Source organism: Pelobates fuscus, chromosome 4 (genome assembly GCF_036172605.1).
Source record: "Pelobates fuscus isolate aPelFus1 chromosome 4, aPelFus1.pri, whole genome shotgun sequence".
Lineage (NCBI taxonomy): Eukaryota > Metazoa > Chordata > Amphibia > Anura > Pelobatidae > Pelobates > Pelobates fuscus.
In genome coordinates this window covers 23,104,202-23,122,910 of record NC_086320.1, presented here as the reverse complement: position 1 = coordinate 23,122,910, position 18,709 = coordinate 23,104,202, and the positions used below count along the sequence as shown (strand labels likewise).

The window sequence follows — 18,709 nt, the reverse complement described above, 5'->3', positions numbered from 1 at the left end:
TCCAATCACAGTGCTCTTTGTCATTTTACAAGCGTGGGAAAATTCCAAAGAACTTTCCCACGCTTGTAAAATGACACAGAGCACTGTGATTGGATGGCTTGAAATCCATCCAATCACAGTGCTCTGTGTCATTTTACAAGCGTGGGAAAATTCCAAAGAACTTTCCCACGCTTGTAAAATGACACAGAGCACTCTGATTGGCTTAAACCCACCAATCAGAGTGTTCTTAGCCTAATTGCAGGGCGGGGCAAGGCTTTATAAGCCTTCCCCCGCCCTGCGGAGCTCAGTCTGCGCGGAGCCCTCCATGGGTGAAGATGGATTATTTTTTTTGCGCTCGTTTTTTTTTTTTTTTTTTTTTAATTGCGTCGGTTATTATGGATTTTTATTTGGCCTTTTTTGGGGCTGAAGAAAGAAGATTTTAGAAGAAAGAAAACATCGAATGGTAAGTTGATTTTATCTCATTTTTTTACAGGTTTTTAGTTAATGGTCCCCCCTCATTATTTTTAGGGTGAGGGGGGTAGGTAGGGAGATATTTTTTTTTGGGGGGGGGAGGGTTAACTAGGGTCCCCCCCCCTTTGTATTTAGGGCCCCCACCCACCGCTCAGGGGTGGGGGCCGGGGGGGGGACAATAGGTCCCCCCCCCTTATTGATAATTTTAGGGCCCCCACCCGCCGCTCAGGGGTGGGGGCCGGGGGGGGGGGACAGTAGGCCCCCCCCCCCCTTATTGATAATTTTAGGGCCCCCACCCGCCGCTCAGGGGTGGGGGCCGGGGGGGGGGGACAGTAGGTCCCCCCCCCTTATTGATAATTTTAGGGCCCCCACCCGCCGCTCAGGGGTGGGGGCCGGGGGGGGGGGGGACAGTAGGTCCCCCCCCTTATTGATAATTTTAGGGCCCCCACCCGCCGCACAGGGGTGGGGGCCGGGGGGGGGGACAGTAGGTCCCCCCCCTTATTGATCATTTTAGGGCCCCCACCCGCCGCTCAGGGGTGGGGGCCGGGGGGGGGGACAGTAGGTCCCCCCCCCTTACTGATCATTTTAGGGCCCCCACCCGCCGCACAGGGGTGGGGGCCGGGGGGGGGACAGTAGGTCCCCCCCCTTACTGATCATTTTAGGGCCCCCACCCGCCGCTCAGGGGTGGGGGCCGGGGGGGGGCAGTAGGTCCCCCCCCTCATTGATAATTGTAGGGCCCCCACCCGCCGCTCAGGGGTGGGGGCCGGGGACAGTAGGTCCCCCCCCTTACTGATCATTTTAGGGCCCCCACCCGCCGCACAGGGGTGGGGGCCGGGGGGGGGACAGTAGGTCCCCCCCCCTTACTGATCATTTTAGGGCCCCCACCCGCCGCTCAGGGGTGGGGGCCGGGGGGGGGGGACAGTAGGTCCCCCCCCCTTATTGATAATTTTAGGGCCCCCACCCGCCGCACAGGGGTGGGGGCCGGGGGGGGGACAGTAGGTCCCCCCCCTTATTGATCATTTTAGGGCCCCCACCCGCCGCTCAGGGGTGGGGGCCGGGGGGGGGGACAGTAGGTCCCCCCCCTTACTGATCATTTTAGGGCCCCCACCCGCCGCACAGGGGTGGGGGCCGGGGGGGGGGACAGTAGGTCCCCCCCCTTACTGATCATTTTAGGGCCCCCACCCGCCGCTCAGGGGTGGGGGCCGGGGGGGGGCAGTAGGTCCCCCCCCTCATTGATAATTGTAGGGCCCCCACCCGCCGCTCAGGGGTGGGGGCCGGGGACAGTAGGTCCCCCCCCTTACTGATCATTTTAGGGCCCCCACCCGCCGCACAGGGGTGGGGGCCGGGGGGGGGACAGTAGGTCCCCCCCCCTTACTGATCATTTTAGGGCCCCCACCCGCCGCTCAGGGGTGGGGGCCGGGGGGGGGCAGTAGGTCCCCCCCCTCATTGATAATTGTAGGGCCCCCACCCGCCGCACAGGGGTGGGGGCCGGGGGGGGACAGTAGGTCCCCCCCTCATTGATAATTTTAGGGCCCCCACCCGCCGCACAGGGGTGGGGGCCGGGGGGGGGACAGTAGGTCCCCCCCCCTCATTGATAATTTTAGGGCCCCCACCCGCCGCACAGGGCGGGTGGGGGCCCTAAATTATTATTGATAATTTTAGAAAGCGAGCTGAGCTGTCAGTCAGACAGCTCAGCTCGCGAACGCGCATTCCGCGCACATGCGCGGTAAAGCGCTCAGGTTCTTCATAGGGCGGCATTCAATGCCGCTCTATGAAGAACGCGATTGGTCCAGCGCGAAGCCGTCCCATTGGGCCCCGCGATTTCGTCATTTTGACGAAAAAGGGGGCGCGGCCTAGCGGGGAGCTCGGCGCTGGAACGGAGGTAAGTTTTTAATATAAAAACACCGATTTTTTTTTTTAATGAATGAAAGTTCATATAAAAGCAAGAAGGAAGGCTGGGGGACCTGTCTTTCTTGCTTTTATATGGTGACTATAGAGTCCCTTTAAGGTCTGAATTTAGCAGGAATTCCACCTATGCCAAATGCCTGGTTAGATACAAACATTTACACCTAAGTCCTCCACGCTGATATTTATTTCCTTTTCTGAATCATGAAGACAAAAATGACAACGCTATAAAGGTAAACCACCATAAACTAAACTCCAAACCACCATAAAAGAAAAGAAACAAAGCTGGGGTGGGTGGGTGTAACTAGGAAAGCGTATCAGTGGGTTATTAAAAGACGGCACGCAAGTTAAACCGAGCACGGAAATGAGGGTGTGATGTGGATTTTTGGCTGAGACGGTGTTGAAATAGGTACACAATATGGATTTTCTTGAGCAATCACACAAGGAGGAATACCAGCCAGCACACACAACACTAGCAAAAGACAGGTTGTACCGACACTATTAAATAATGCTGATTACACGCCATCCTCTCAGACAGCCTGAGGCTGCAGTAGAATGGACACAGTCATGCTGCCATCTCCACAGTACCATAGTCAGATGGCACACAGTGGCATAGTTTATATTGTAAATCAAGGGTGGCCAACAGGTAGCTCCTACCAAGCTGAACCACAGCTCCTATTGAGATCTGGAAGCATCTGAACTGTTCAGGAAAGACAAGGACTTCAGAAGGGAAATAATGACCAGTGAGTGGTCGGTCACAATATAATCAGAGTAACTTCATTAAATAGGGTCTAAGGAAAGTACTTTTACTATAAATTGAGCTGGAGACATGATCCGGAATTATACATCCCAGGCGTGTACAGGACTTGGTTAAATGGGTGCAGGGGTTTGAAATCACGTTCTGTCTGCACTAGACAGACTGCTAAAAATTCCTGAGTTAACACCACACATACCTATCTGGATTTAAAAGTTGCCACCACAGGGTCAATTTAACAATGGGCCCTGGCCTTATTAGACCAATTTCAATGTATTATTAATCTATATAAAATCAGATCAAAAAACAAACGACATTTGTTGTGAACTAAATGCTAGTATTCAATGACCTAGCAAACAAACAGTATATTCTGTCTCAAGGAAGGAGGTTATAAAGCAATTTAAATCCAGGCTGGCTCTCAAAGTGAATAAAAAAATATCTAGATACTATATAAACCACAAATATTTGATTCACCTCAGCTTGCATGGCCTTCCTTTTTGTTGGGTGGGGATGTGTGTGTGTATAGAAATCCCAATGATATGAGGGGCACTATAACGTATCCCTAGCCTGCCCGAAAATATTAAATAAACAAATATTTTTGTAACCAGGTCTTAATCACAGAGTGCAAGGGTTTGGGAAGACGTCAATGTTCTCTAATCACTTCATTACATTCTAGCAGCCATGTGGTTCATTTTATTTTTGGGGTCTACATTGTTTCTATTCTATGAGAGACACGGTGGTGTAAGAACGTACAACTGCACAGAAGTGAAGTTTTATTTTTAGGAACTGAATTTATGATTAAATTTAGCCTTATTTTTTGCAAGGTATTTTACAGAGCTCACCTGCAAGTATTAACCCACGACACACTAAGTACAGTTAGCGAATGAGTTTATCGTGACTACGATCATTAAATATAACAAACGTAACACAAAATAACCATATGGTCCCGGCTCTGCTTTTCTGCTTACACCATATGACAAACGGAAAATTATGTGAACCGGGTTGTTCTCTTACACCATCAAATTCTATATGTAGTTGGGACTCTAATCCAATCATTTGTTTACATTGAGAAGACTAATAATATTCCATGTGAGCAGCTTAGGATGTCAACAAGTGTACCACCTGCTCTCCGCCATTCACTGGCCACAAGTGACGGCAGCTGTGCCAAGACAGAATAACTGGGCAAGCCGTGCAGACACCAAAAAATTAATGGCTATATTTCACGTAACAGGTGCTGGATGGATGGTGAGCAAGTCACTGGGTCAGACAGCATGAAAATGCTCATCTCTTAGAATAACAGTTATTACTGCAAACTGATACTACAGATTAGGACCAAGCTGCAATCCTGGCACTGGCAGGAACGTCTGGCTTGTTAATTCAGCATTAGACAAGCTAAATCCCACTCACTGGTGCTTCTGTTTCATACACGGTTCATGGCATATACAGTATATCGCCTTGTTGGTGACACCTCACAGAATGTTGGAGAACAAACTCTGCCAGGCAGCACATGCCATCCAACTAATGTTATAATACAAGCCTTTTCAACTCCCTAGTATACATCTCCAAAAGCAGACAAGAAGTGCAGTTACTTGGGTTCAGGCACACAAGATTAGTTTATTCATATGGCTATACAGTATTCTGACACTAGGGGCAGTGTGTTTTCTTTTTACGAGTAATGTTATCAGGACCGTGGCAGGTCATACTGGGTGTTAGAGTCTGTATCAAATGGTCAGGCACGGTCTGGCTGCAAACATTTGAAATACTTATTTTGGATACCTACACAATTGCACCCTTTGAAAGTCAGACTTACTACCCACTACTATTCTTTTAATCAAAACTTTGTAAACCAACAGGGAATTAGTATGTTCCACCACACCATGGTCGATGGCCACTCTGATCTACTGGGTACATTTAATGAACCCCTCATTTGATCACCGTCCACAGATGTCTGGAAGTTGCACACATTGTCGGACACAATGCTGCAATTTCCTGATGTCCAGGCCTGCTTTTACCTCCCTTCCACAAAGTTATTTTCTTACCTCCAAATAAAAGCCTTACAGTCCACTTCAACTGTCAACAACCCAGCCTACCACACTATTTCAAATAGCCTAGTCTCAAGCCACCCTCCAAAAAACATTTCCCGTATGCTATAATGCTTTAAATAGGAACACAGAGACCAATACATGTCCCGTCATCCTCACACCAGCATTGAGTTTATTATTCCTATCTCCAGATGACACCAAACCAAAATCAGAACCACACGCTCATTGCTAGAGCATGGAAATCCATAGACACACAGTCACATCTCCTCCACCAATACATTTCTCCCAACCTAGACTATTAAACTATTTTACATTTCACCAGCGACTGTGGAGAAATGGAGCCTTAGACCTTTGAGAAAGCTGGGATAACTTCTTACCCACTTAATTCAATAACCCTAACGCTAAATAATTACCATCTGCTGAACCAATACTCTAACTGACCATTCCACATACAGGATGTAAACAATGATAAACAGTATGTATGGGAATAATAAAAAAAAAAAATTATATATATATATTTGTGCTCGGAATGTATCTAATACACAATGGAATGTAGAAGGAGAAGCAAAGTTGGTTGAGGTGTGCCGAAACCAACGTACGAGTAGGCCTGTAAAAGAGGGCAAAAGAGGATTCAAAGAAAACTCACTTTATTGCAAGTTTATACAGCTTGTGTACTGAACGCTAGTAAGGAGCTTTTACTCTGATTGAGGTATATATGTAACTAAGCTGAGGATTACCTGTGGCCCCATCACCTAGTGATGTGGATTGGGGTGTAAGAGCTTGCAACCGCTGATGCAGCGCTTCTGCGAAAAAGAGAGACCAGCAAAGGAAGCCATGATGTAGCTTACCTTATTGGAATGTTTAGATGTGAAGTAATGGATTAGTACTGATAGTGTGTGGCTGACCTTGGATACGTAAAACGGAGTGACAGCATAGGAGGTACACATACATATATATACACACACACACACCATGTAAAGGCTCCTGGTAGAGGATCATGCAAATCTGTTTACCCATTTGTTTTATTATTATGTACATACCGGTAGTTTATAACTCTACAATGTATTACAGTAATCCACCATGCTGTTGACATCAATCAGGCCCCTAGCTACCACGTCATAAACCATGCCACGCATTGGACACAACAATCTTGACCAAAATTTAGGCATTTACTGAGGTATTGCATTTGACATGGCCATCACTTTCTACTAACATCGAATGTCATGTACGATGTCAAGAAGCAGATAGATGTTCGCCCTAATGAACAACATTTCTTGAACAACATTTCTTGTACATATTTGAAACAACCTCGTTCATATTTTAAACAACCTAAGACTTACATGAGCATTGCTCATCTACCTCCTAGACCAGGGGTAGGCAACCTTTTAGCAGCACTGTGCCGATATAAGATTGTGATGCCCCGTAGTGTGCCGATCCTATTTTTTTTTTTAATTGAGGTCTGTATGCTGCCGTATTCTGTTTGTGTTATTTATACTGTAATTGCTTTGTATCGTTGTATTTGTGTGTATATGAGCTATTATATTGTATATGTTCAGGAGTAGTTTATGGTATCGTGTATGATACATATGAATGTGGGCTGTGTATGAGGGCTGCTTGTGAAATTGTGTGTGGATGGATATGTCAAATTGTGTGTTTGGTAGTGTGTGGGGGCTGTTTGGGGTATTGCATGTGAGATCCTGCATGTGGGGTTGTGTGCATGTATGTGGATTGTTAATGGTGTTGCATTTGTGGGGATTGCATGTGTGTGTGGGCTGTTCATATTATTTGTATGAGGGGAGGGTTATTCTGCATGTCTGTGTATTTCTGTTCCAGTGGGGACCAGGCTGGCCAGGTACAGGTCAAGAACAGGAGTTGTGATAGCTATCGAGGGCTGCTCTACTACAGTGTGGATTCCCATTCACAAGTGCTGGGAGGAAGTGATCTGAGATCACTTCCTCTATGTGCTACAATGCATAAATTGAGGATTGTCCTTCACCACCTCTTCGTATTAGCAGATATCTGAAGTTTTACTGGGACTCCTGATAGGCCAGAGTGTGTTTGGCTCTAGCAGCCTTGAGTGCCGTGCAAAGACACCTCGAGTGCCGTGCATGGCACTAGTGCCGTAGGTTGCCTACCCCTGTCCTAGACCACACATCCCATTCACCCTGACTTTAGAGCATCATATGGTCTACACACACTGTGTTTTTAGATCTTATGACAACTTGCAGTTTCATACAATGAAAACACCATGGGGTGCTCACTTCAGTTTAGAAAGGAACCTGCTTTCTAGCACATGTTCACATGATGTCAAAATTGTATGTGATTTACAAGCTCTGCTTAATTTTCAGTCAGTCTTCCTGTATCAACTCAACGTTACCGTGTGTTTGTACCTGTATTGTGATTATGTTCAGTAATTGCCTTACCTGTCACTGTAATTGCCGTGACTACAGTTATTTTCATAAGATTAATAAAAAATGGTCAAATTGAAAAAACGAGGAATATGCATAATGCAAGCATATGTATGTGTTTGTACGTAGGAACCCGTTTACAATGTCACATATATCATAACAGAATAATGTGTTTGTGTGTATGCTTATGTGTAAACTTATTAAAGCAGGACTGTCACGCTGTACTTCACTTTTTCCAATCACCGTTGAGAAGTGTCCATCTACGCATCTATCTATGGAGGATCCTGCAGTCTAGCTGAATCCTACATAACTCCATGCTGTACTCTCAGGCATGCGCACAAGATTATGCAAAGTCTCCAGACAGTGACAGTGCAGCTTTAATGAGGGAGTATATAAATAATGCCTTTGTGTCTGGAAAGTGGGTGCTACAGTGAGAAATGGATTCTGGGTAAGGAGTGCAATGTTGATGTAATTAGCCGTCTGGAAGCGTTTAAACCAGGAAGGACACTTACAGGCCTCTTGTAAGAACTTTTCCCTCACACTGTCTGATGTGCAGTTCTTGCAGGTTTTGATTGCCACAGCCATTGCAGGATTTTCCTGGGGGGGAAAAAAAAATCCAGGTATTTAAAAATATCCACATTTGCTGTATAATAGGAAAATGATTTGTTAAAGCAAAATAATGCCGTCTTGGGCTTATTAAAAATTGTTTTTGTATACATCGGGAAAAAAAGTGTCCCGAACTCTGAGATTGCATTATTCTACTCAATATTAACTATTACCCTTCGATACAGGGAATAACTGTATGGAATATTTAATTATCCTGCAGTACGGGAATGCAAGATATAAGCTGCCCGTTAAATAATAAAAAAAAAATACACAAGATTACGTGATGCCAATAACTGCTTCTATATTCAAAGAGACATCTTTGGCATCAGAAAATTCAACAATTCATTTATTTTCGTAAATTATGCTAAAGGAAGCAAAATGTTTGCACCTTATCTCCATCCACTTGGATCCTTCTTCTAAGATGAAGTGGGGGAGATTCCTAACAGAAAACAGACAGTATGGTCCACAACACCCTCTGCTCTGCTCTTCGTCACTCAACAAAATGTGGCCAGCTGAGCAGATTTAATTATCATTAGCTGGTGACAGCTTTTATAGCACAACATGACAGCAAGAACTTTCTGATGGCACATGCACTTAGCATTTAATATTGTGAATTTTTCTGGAAGTTGTCCAAATATAAGGCTTATTTCAAAAATTAGTTAAGAGTGGTTCGTCCAAACCAAATTCCTTTCTAATCCACATCCAAAACGAATCAATCTGTCCATGATTTACGGACAAAATTGTATTGTATTAAATAGAACACATTAAAACCAGTCCAGAGCTCTATTAAGTAAAGATGCAAAAATCCAAAAATGTGGAGGATACAGCTCTAGTAAGTAAGCATTGCATCCCCACAGTGTTTAAGTTAACAAATAACAAAGATGCTAATTAACAGAACCATGCAGTAAAATAGCGAGCAGCTAAACCACAAGTCTTCCACTCAGGGTTCTCATTAGGACATACAGCCTCTCCGGATTAAAGAGAGGAATATTAATGGCTTGTGGTTAAAAGTATAAAATAACTGATAGGGAGCAGAGACAGGCTAGGGATGCCAACAGATCTTCTTGATATTCATAGAATTAGTTTTGGTTTTTTTCAATGATTTTATTCCTAGAAAGGGAATCGCATGTTCAGAATTTTCAAATATAAAGAATAAATTTATCTCTCTGTCTTGTTTCTATATCTTGAGGAAGATGTTTGAAAAAGCTACATGCGGTTTCCATGAACGCTGGGAAAAGCGTAGGATACGCATCACAGGAAACGTAATATACAACAGCTGGCGTTTCATCAAATGTCTCCACGTCCTTTCTTCCTCACTGGGAGGGCTGATTTGCCTTAATTTGTTTAGAGCCGATACAATGTAAGTATGTATGGAATCAAAAGCAAACGATATCAATGTACAGAGAGCTGGATTTTTTAGCTATATAAAACCATATGAAGTTCGCCCACATTTTGCAACTTTTTTTCTTTTCTGCAAGAGGAGCTGGTGGTCTTTGAAGAAGAAATCAAAGTCCTTTAAAGTTGCTTTAAACAGGTATATTAATCTATTTCAGATCAAAAGGAACATTCCAAAAGCCCAAACGAATGACTTACCTGGGGTAACACTAATGGCAGAATGTTTGCCCCTTTCTAAATCTGTTTCCAACATGAAATGCTGTCTTTTCAAACCAGGTTGAATACCTGGAGGCTGTACGAGTCAATGAAAATGTCCCGTTCAGGAAAGCCGTTGTTACTGCCAGTTACTTTAATGTCCAGGTCCCTAATGATTATATTAGGAAGCCTGCATTGCCAGCATGTTCCTAGCTTAAAGCCTGGACTTAATCTTGGAATTACTAGATTGTAAACTCGTTTGAGAGCAGGTTCTTCGACAGCTCTTATCTCTATTATATTGTATGTAAAAATCACCATTTTAATTATGTAAAGTGCTGTGCCATATGTTGGCACTACTTCCATGAAACGTTTCTTTAGCTGTTAGTATTTATAGCAGAACCTCCAGTGTGTGTGTTTCCAGGAGTTAACTCCTATTGTGAAATCTTAAACCAACAAATGAATAGTAAATGCTAGTGTTGCGACTACTCACTGGGCTCATGTAAACCCCTTGATGGACATCACCAAACTGCCCTTCACCAATGCACCTGCCCAACTCAATGCGGTCTCTCTGGATTTCATAATCACCGGCTGGAATACAGAAGGAAATATCAAACGTTAAACATGTAGTAGACCAAAAAAAAAAAAAGTCCCACAAGATTTCAAACTACTAGCACAAACCCACACTTGTGGCAAATGAACAATCACTTATTAGAAATAAAACTTAGAACACAAAATGCTTTAAAATGTGGGGAAACTAAAAGAAAAACAATGCAAATAGTGTAACCCATACCACATCACTGGCATTCATAAAACATATCACGAGAAATAGAACGCATGCCTGAAGAATGAAAGAAATAGAACGGTTTCTCTGGAATCGTGATAGCCAGCTGCAGCGAAATGCTGTTAGATTGAAGATAAAAGGCTAAGAAGCCAGAATGTACCTGCTAGAACCCCAGAAGATCTGTCACTTCTCTGGAGTACTTTTAAAGCTGTCGGCTTGTGGGGCAACGAGGAAACACCATGGAAAATCTAACACATGGGACATCTGCCAAAATGCCCCACAAAGTGTGATGCAGACAAACTGCTAACTGGGAAGTTATTTACGTAAGACCACCAACATCTCCTTTGTCAATGCTTACTCAGCCCAAGCAGAGGGCACCACGGATTATGTACCACTCTCTCCTGACGGGTCATTAAAGGACCACTATAGTGCCAGGAAAACATACTCGTTTTCCTGGCACTATAGTGCCCTGAGGGTGCCCCCACCCTCAGGGTCCCCCTCCCGCCCGGCCCTGGAAAGGGGAAAGGGGTAAAACTTACCTTTTTCCAGCGCTGGGCGGGGAGCTCTCTGCCTCCGATCCTCCTCCGTTCCGCCCCGTCGGCTGAATGCGCATGCGCGTCAAGAGCTGCGCGCGCATTCAGCCGGTCGCATAGGAAAGCATTTACAATGCTTTCCTATGGACGCTTGCGTGCTCTCACTGTGATTTTCACAGTGAGAATCACGCAAGCGCCTCTAGCGGCTGTCAGTGAGACAGCCACTAGAGGATTTTCTCAGAAACTGCTATGTTTATAAAAAAAAATGGGTTAACCCTAGCTGGACCCATTAAGCTGAAGTGGTCTGGGTGCCTAGAGTGGTCCTTTAATATATTAGAACACTTGTCACTTGTCACTTCTTTAATTGCAAATAAGCTGCAGGTTTCTAGTGGGGATTTACCGTAGGTTGGTCAGAAGTTAAAGTTCTCCCAGGAGAGGTCTAGCTGCATGAAAGTCAGGAATTGTAGAGGAGAACAGTTGCAAGATGACCTATGCCTCTCAAAAAACTTTCATCAGGTATAAAAGGTATATGCCAAAAGACCCCAAACATGTTCAATAAATCAATAAATAACACATATAGAACAAACAAACACAGCATTGCATCACTCAACACTGAAGCAGGCAATAACATTAAAAAAAAAGAGGTTCAGAGAGAGACCCGTTACCTTCATCTAATCCATAGCTTTCTGATTGGCATTCAAAAAGAAGAAAACAAGGTTCTTTTTACAGAATGGAAGTTCATTGTATTTAATGTAAGTAAATAAACAAAGCAGGATCCATCTATGATCTTCACAAACGAGAATTGTCAAACACATACAAGAAGAGCTACTGAGGTTTTTCCCTTTACCCCTGCATTCACCTGGGGGCTTTAGAGCACTTGGCTGAGGGTTACAAGAGTTTTGTTACAGAAAGGGTTGTTCTGGTCCTAATTCTCTTGGAGTGATGTACGTACTTTGTTTTAAAATCTTTTTTCAACATGTCCCCTTAAAAATGTGCCACCAGTCACCGTTTCACAAATTAAACTACATGACAACTGAATCACACATGTCAAATTCTTGTTTTACGCAGCTCTGAAAACATTGAATCAGCTAATAAATCTCACCTTTGCAGCAAACAAATTCCTATTTTTTTTTAATTTTTTTTTTAACGTGTACAATACATTGAAGGAGGCTTAGCCCCAGCTTGGAGAATCCCTTTAAAGTCCAAAGAGTGTATGATATTTGTACTACACTCAGAGAACCTTCGAGGGAATTGTGGAAAATGCTGCGGGTAATGCAGCCGAGGCATGTGCATGCTGGCTTAGTGTACTTACTGGAGGGCATTGTATACGTATCTTCTTCATCTATAATCTCTGCATAGTCATCAGTCTCTGCAAGGAAAACAAACAAATATTAGTCAGCAATACGAACACATCGCAGCGAGTCTTATCATGAAAACCGTCACTCCAAACATCCAGAAAGACTAATGAAACAATGTTCAAAACAGCAACATTTATTATTTCAGTCTGTGAGGTGACTAAGATTGATGGAATTTAACAGCAATTAGTGTTCCAAAATACATTAATCAGGGGATGGACAAACAAAACATTTGGTATATTCTCTTAATTAAAACACTCTCACAGCTCGTTACCACCTGCCTATATTATAGAATGCTTGGGAAGTCTGGTGTACAAAGCTGCAATGGATGCAGGGTGTGACAGAGCCGGCTATCTGTAAAAAAACAGAAATGCTGGTCTGATATAGATAGATAGATAGATATTTTTTAATTACTTTAATGTTGTTGTTTTTTAATTTGGGATGAAAACAACAAACTGATCTGTTGATCTGAATTCTAGCTGAACTAAACAGCTGTTTTGTTTTTTACATTTTTTATTTTATTTATTTTGTGCCAACATATGTTTACCTATGTTTCATTTAGCCATTGTTTAGGAGGACAGGTAATGCCAAAAGGACTGTATGTAAGAAGTAGGAAAGTTTTTTTGAGCCATTATTAAAATTTTTAAGCCAAGTTATAGACATGAAAAAAAAAAAAAAAAAAATAAATGTTTTAAGCGACTCATCAGAATAAAATTACTGAATCGATTCCGAAAATGTGGTTAGCTGACAAACAATCAGAATCATCCAAACTGAATCGGAATAATCTGAATTAATATCCTTTTTAAAGGAGGATTCTGATTCTGTTTGTGAACTAATGTAATTTTCAGAATTGAATACTTCGATGTCTGTCAGGAAAGTTATTCTGATGAATTGCTTAAAACACATTTTTTTGCAGAAGTCTAATAAGGAGCATATTCTGCTCAATTTGTAATTCAGAATCCTTCTCTTCCTCTTTTTACGGTTATACCCCTGCTCTGCCCTTTCTAGATTGGCCCGTGATCGCAGCCAGATTCTCAGGGACTCTCCAGACACCTTACACGGTCACACCAAGCAGTTTTGTGTTGTGTTATTTTTATGAACACATTACAAACTGCTGAAGAGTGAAAACACATCGGCCTAGTTTGAATACTTTGTTTTATGGGAAAAGGAACAGTATCCTAGATATTCCTGGTACACCACCTCTCTCTGCCTGGCACCAAATATTAAATCATACGGGTACATGCCAGCTGGATTACACAGCAGCCAAAATGTTCCACAATCACCTAGCTTTTATAATGTGTTTTAGTGTGGGTCAGTTACCTACCATCGTCATTAGCTCTGTATGTCAGCAGAACGTTAGCAGTCGACTGATTGGTCATGGAGTAGTAAAGTAACAGAGATACATGTGTACATGTCTTAAGAACAGTTCTTGATGTATTGCTGACAAAGTAATGTGATTAGACAGTTCATCAATATGCATAATTACCTGCGTTACATTCCCAGACAAATATTAAATGGACTCATACAAATACATAACCAGACTTAACCTTCTGTGTGTAAGACAGCTATTAACCCGTTACTGTATATATTGACCATTATATCAAGAAACATTGCAAAAAAACAAAACAAGAACAATGAGAGAGTGTGGGTATTACCGTCCTCACTAAATTCCTCTGCGGGTTCCAGGGTGCATGCAAGAAAAAAGCAAAGAGAGAGACAGCGGCGTGAGGCAGGTGGAGATAGTGACAGACAGAATGCATCACATGCAGTGTTTTCACATGAACATCATTCATTATTGGCAAGAGAGATCCAATACACCATCGGAGTCCAGATCCCAGGACACAGCGAGTCAGCAGACATGAAAGCTTTACGCTGCACTAGCATCATGGGAATTGTAGTTCAGTTATAAGGTGTAAGGGTTGTCAGAGGATCCCTGCTGTATTAATTTGCCCTCTTGACAAGAAGGACAATAGTAATAATGAGAATTTAATCTGACACAGAACATTCACAGATTTCCAAGAACGTACTGGGGTATTTTTCTTATTATTACCCAATATATCCGTGGACAATGATTTTTACAGTCTTGGCAGGATATGATACAAAGCCATAAAGTGTGAAATATTAGTGCATAAAAAGTATCAATAGTTTAATATAAACAGCAAGATAAATGTGTGATATTAGCAATCAATATTATTTCATCATGCAAGGAACCCAGGAGCAAGTATCATTAACATTCACTTATTTAAGACTTTTATAAGTGAGATACTATTATCATTCCGATTATTTCACTATGGTGCAATACTGTGCGTGTTTGGTTTCCCGGGTGCCTGTGGTTTGAATAGGTGCCACAGGAACTGCAGCTGCCACAATAACCACTGATCGACCCCAGATAATCGACACACATCCGAAAATGCCAATCTAACCATAAAAGTCATAAAGATACAATGCAACACAAAGTATACAAAGAAACAATTAAACTCAGATGTACATATTTATATTTGTGGATTTATATTACACATAACAGAAAAGGGTTGCAGGATTTTGGGACGCACGGTCACACGTCCTCACAAGCACTATAGGTACGTAAAGAATGAGAATAGTATTACAATGCCATCCTTCCGGCGCTGTGTGGCACTGACTGTAGTGGTGACTCTGGTATATAGTGACTGATGTCACAACGCAATACAGTGACATCACGCTAATCAGTGAAAATTAACGGCGTTTACGCCACACAAAGAAATACTAATTAGTGCTTAACAAACGGACCAAGAATACGTGAGAAATACTGTATAAATGACCTGTACCAAGATACATAAATTATACATGAAATCCCAGATAAGAAGCTTTCATTTTCTGAATAACTCTGTTGTTATGTAAGCGCCATGATTAATTGTTCCTTAGACAAACTTTCTCGTTACAGAATGCAGCCAGGATAAGACCAGGGACTGACTAATTCTGCATCAAGGTTCATAAATATACCCACTTGTTTGTTGGATCACGGGAAACGGCAATTCGTTACAGCATTATTCAAGAAAAGGTTTGGACAGAATCTGTCACAATCAACATTTCAAAAGCAGAGTAAATATAACAAATAACCACAAATTCGGATCCCATAAATATAATTCTGTTATGGTGTCCTGGCTGCACTGTGTACAGGGATACTTGGAACTATCAGACTTCTACATAGCTTGGAAGCATATTCCCATTTTAAATAACCCTCTTTGTATTGACCTAGAACAACCTAGACGTTTAATTACTACATTTCCCATGATACACCTTCCTAAACATCTGCTAGCCATCAATGCATTCGGCTTTAACGTTATCATAGAAATAATGTAACATTAGTTTCTGAATTCTATGAGAACTTTGCATTTCAATTGAACAGCACGGTTTCAGAAGAAGGAAAACAAGTTCAGGTAACTACATTAAATCACGCCTTCCACAAATAGCTTACCCATAAAATCTCACTTCTGCAAAAATGGACCCAGCCCGGTCTAAAACCATGCAGGCTACCTGCAATCACGTGGCGGCAAATTCTAAGCTTTACTGCCCTGTCAACAATCCCTTCCGTAGCCAATATGAAAACCACTTTCCTGTACCTTTAAGTTCGGATGTATGTGGGCCCTCTGAGGGCACCAACCATTATCACACTTCATGTAACCCAAACGTTCACTGCAAAACTACAATATACGTCCATTATAGCAATAAACGCCTATTACAGGCTTCACTAAACTGCCGATTGCTGGGAACTAAATAGGAAATTGCCGATTTAAGGAAAAATAGCAAACAGAAAAAATATTCAACTATACTCTTATTCAGCATCACATTTCAAATCCCTTGAACAATTCCAGTTTAGTGAAAAGCCCTGTGAACTCCTTCATAGCTACAGAAAACAAAATGTTACAAAACAAAAACTGGAAAAGAAATAAAAACATGCGGTTAACAGCAATGACTAACAAAGGGCTCCCCTTCCATCTTGACGTTCTAGAAACGCTGACACACTGATGGCACTTTTACCGTATGGCTATATTACTTCTACAAGGTATAGACACAATGCACTGCACTCCGGTATAAAAACATAAAACGATTCTGATCTTTGGATTTTCTTGCCAGGCAGGTAGACTCACAATGCATATATACGATGCTCAAGCGATGCATTATGGGTATGTGAACACATCCCAGCATGGATTAGAAGTACAAAGTACTGTGTGTTAGGATAACAGTTCGAACAAGTTCTCCAGGGCATATAGTAGCTGCTTTGTGCTGACGGGCAGTATGAAGCATTGCCCCTTGATTAATAAACTTCGCTCCATACTGCACTGCAACACGTTTCGTGTACTAACCTTTCACACTATCAAGACGGCAAACCCTAGCTACGTCTGTTAGATATCTGGCCATGAAGCAATACTCACATGCATTGCAAAACAGTGCGTTAGAAACGCAGGTTAATAATTGGAGGATGGGGTGTTAACAGAAAGCAAACAAGCTGTAAATGCATAGGGTTAGTGTGGCAGCCATCATTGAAGAGGTGCAGTACCCTTTGAAGGCGACTCTTGGGAGCAAAGGATGAATGGCAAAAAGCATTTGGCTTTCTGGTTTCTAGGAAGAGAGGGTGTGGAACCTTAACAAGTGAGACAGGAGAGAGAAGACATGAAATCGGTGAAATTAGAACTTGGAAATAAAAGGAGTCATAGGAAAGCAAAATAGAAAGAACTTCAGGGTGAAAATTGTGGTGCGTAAAACACACTATGTAGCATTCACACTATAAAACTCAGATCATGTAAGTTAAAGGGACACTATAGTCACCTGAACAACTTTAGCTTACTGACGCAGTTTTGGTGTATAGAACATGCCCCTGCAGCCTCACTGCTCAATCATCTGCCATTTAGGAGTTAAATCCCTTTGTTTATGAACCCTAGTCACACCTCCCTGCATGTGACTTGCACAGCCTTCCATAAACACTTCCTGTAAAGAGTCATCTAAAGTTTATCCTTTATTTATTGCAAGTTCTGTTTAATTTAGATTTTCGTATCCCCTGCTATGTGAACAGCTTGCTAGACCCTGCAGGAGCCTCCTGTGTGTGTAAAGATCAATTTACAAAGCAGGAGGTACAAACTTTTAAAGTAAGTTACATCTGATTGAAAATGAAACCATTTTGTTTGCATGCAGAATGTGTCAGTCACAGCCAGGGGAGGTGTGGCTACAGTTGCATAAACAGGAACAACATTTATTTGAACTCCTGACTAAAGTTGTTTTGGTGACTAATGTTCTGAGCAGCTGTACCGGTGATATAGATGGCAATATCCAACCCTACATAGCCGGTTTCCAACGCAGGGTTTGACAAACCACAGCAGTCAGGGATATTTTAAAAAGTTTTGATTAACTATGCCCCTTCACTTTTTGCAAAGTGTGAAGGCTTTTCATTGTTTTGTGTGTGAGCATACAAAAAAATGCAGCATACGAATTAGGCAAAAACCTAAAGTTGCATTTGTGCCTACAGCTTTTTCAGATGTGACTCTTTATGGAGTCCCATATAAAATCCAGCTAGCGTTTCATTTATGTCCGTTAACCTAAAATGAAGAATAACCTACTGCTTTAAAAATCTGCTGACCGTTTACACACACAAAAACAAAACAAAACGGCGAGGATGGTACATAGTAATGACACATTAAGTGACTAGGCCTCAGGATATCATCACCAAGTGGGGATCTTCTTTTACCGGCTTTGAAGTTCCAAAAAACATTACTGTATACAAACACTGACAGCGTATGATATACCCAACCTTTTTTTATTTTTATTTTTTTTATCGGGACTGACCTGATATTTTTCCTTATGAGACGACAAACCTAATAAAATGCTCTCCTGCATTGAAAGGGTTAACAATACACTGCAAGTACATTTGTGTGTGTTCTACTTTTATCTAGAATCCAAACGCATTGATTTTTACCTACTCCTATCTCTAGGGATGAGTAGTCGCAAGTCACAAGTCTAATCAGGGGTGCACAGTTTGCTGGAGGGCTGGCAAAAATGGTTTCTTTCCAATAGTTTATTTTCTTGTCTGACACCGATGAATAGATTTAGTGATTATTTATTGGCATGAAAGAGGTTCTAGCATATCCTAACATTCTATCCTGTGCTCTAACTTGTTCCAATCAGGCTAGCTATTCGGGATCTACCTTTACAGGGTAAATATGTGTTATGAAAACGGAAGCCAGACCTGAAACAAGCAGCCCATTGAGCTACACATACAGCCTAGGGGTGTTCAAAGTTTGGAGGACAGAGAGG

At 42.3% G+C, this 18,709-nt stretch overlaps 1 protein-coding gene across 11 annotated transcripts in view; it reads right to left on the bottom strand.

Moving 5' to 3' along the window:
* PTK2 (protein tyrosine kinase 2) overlaps positions 1-18,709 on the bottom strand; it is a 204,975-nt gene that overhangs the window by 56,319 nt on the left and 129,947 nt on the right. For 6 of the 11 annotated variants that reach the window (XM_063451018.1, XM_063451023.1, XM_063451025.1 and 3 more), the window contains 6 exons: positions 16,962-17,045; positions 14,080-14,097; positions 12,382-12,438; positions 11,735-11,755; positions 10,246-10,343; positions 8,072-8,156 (listed from right to left, as the gene is read on the bottom strand). In XM_063451018.1, the coding sequence (XP_063307088.1) occupies positions 8,072-8,156; positions 10,246-10,343; positions 11,735-11,755; positions 12,382-12,438; positions 14,080-14,097; positions 16,962-17,045 (363 nt within the window). The remainder of the gene's footprint in view (positions 1-8,071; positions 8,157-10,245; positions 10,344-11,734; positions 11,756-12,381; positions 12,439-14,079; positions 14,098-16,961; positions 17,046-18,709) is intronic. The other 5 variants (XM_063451016.1, XM_063451019.1, XM_063451021.1 and 2 more) reach the window with 5 other exon arrangements.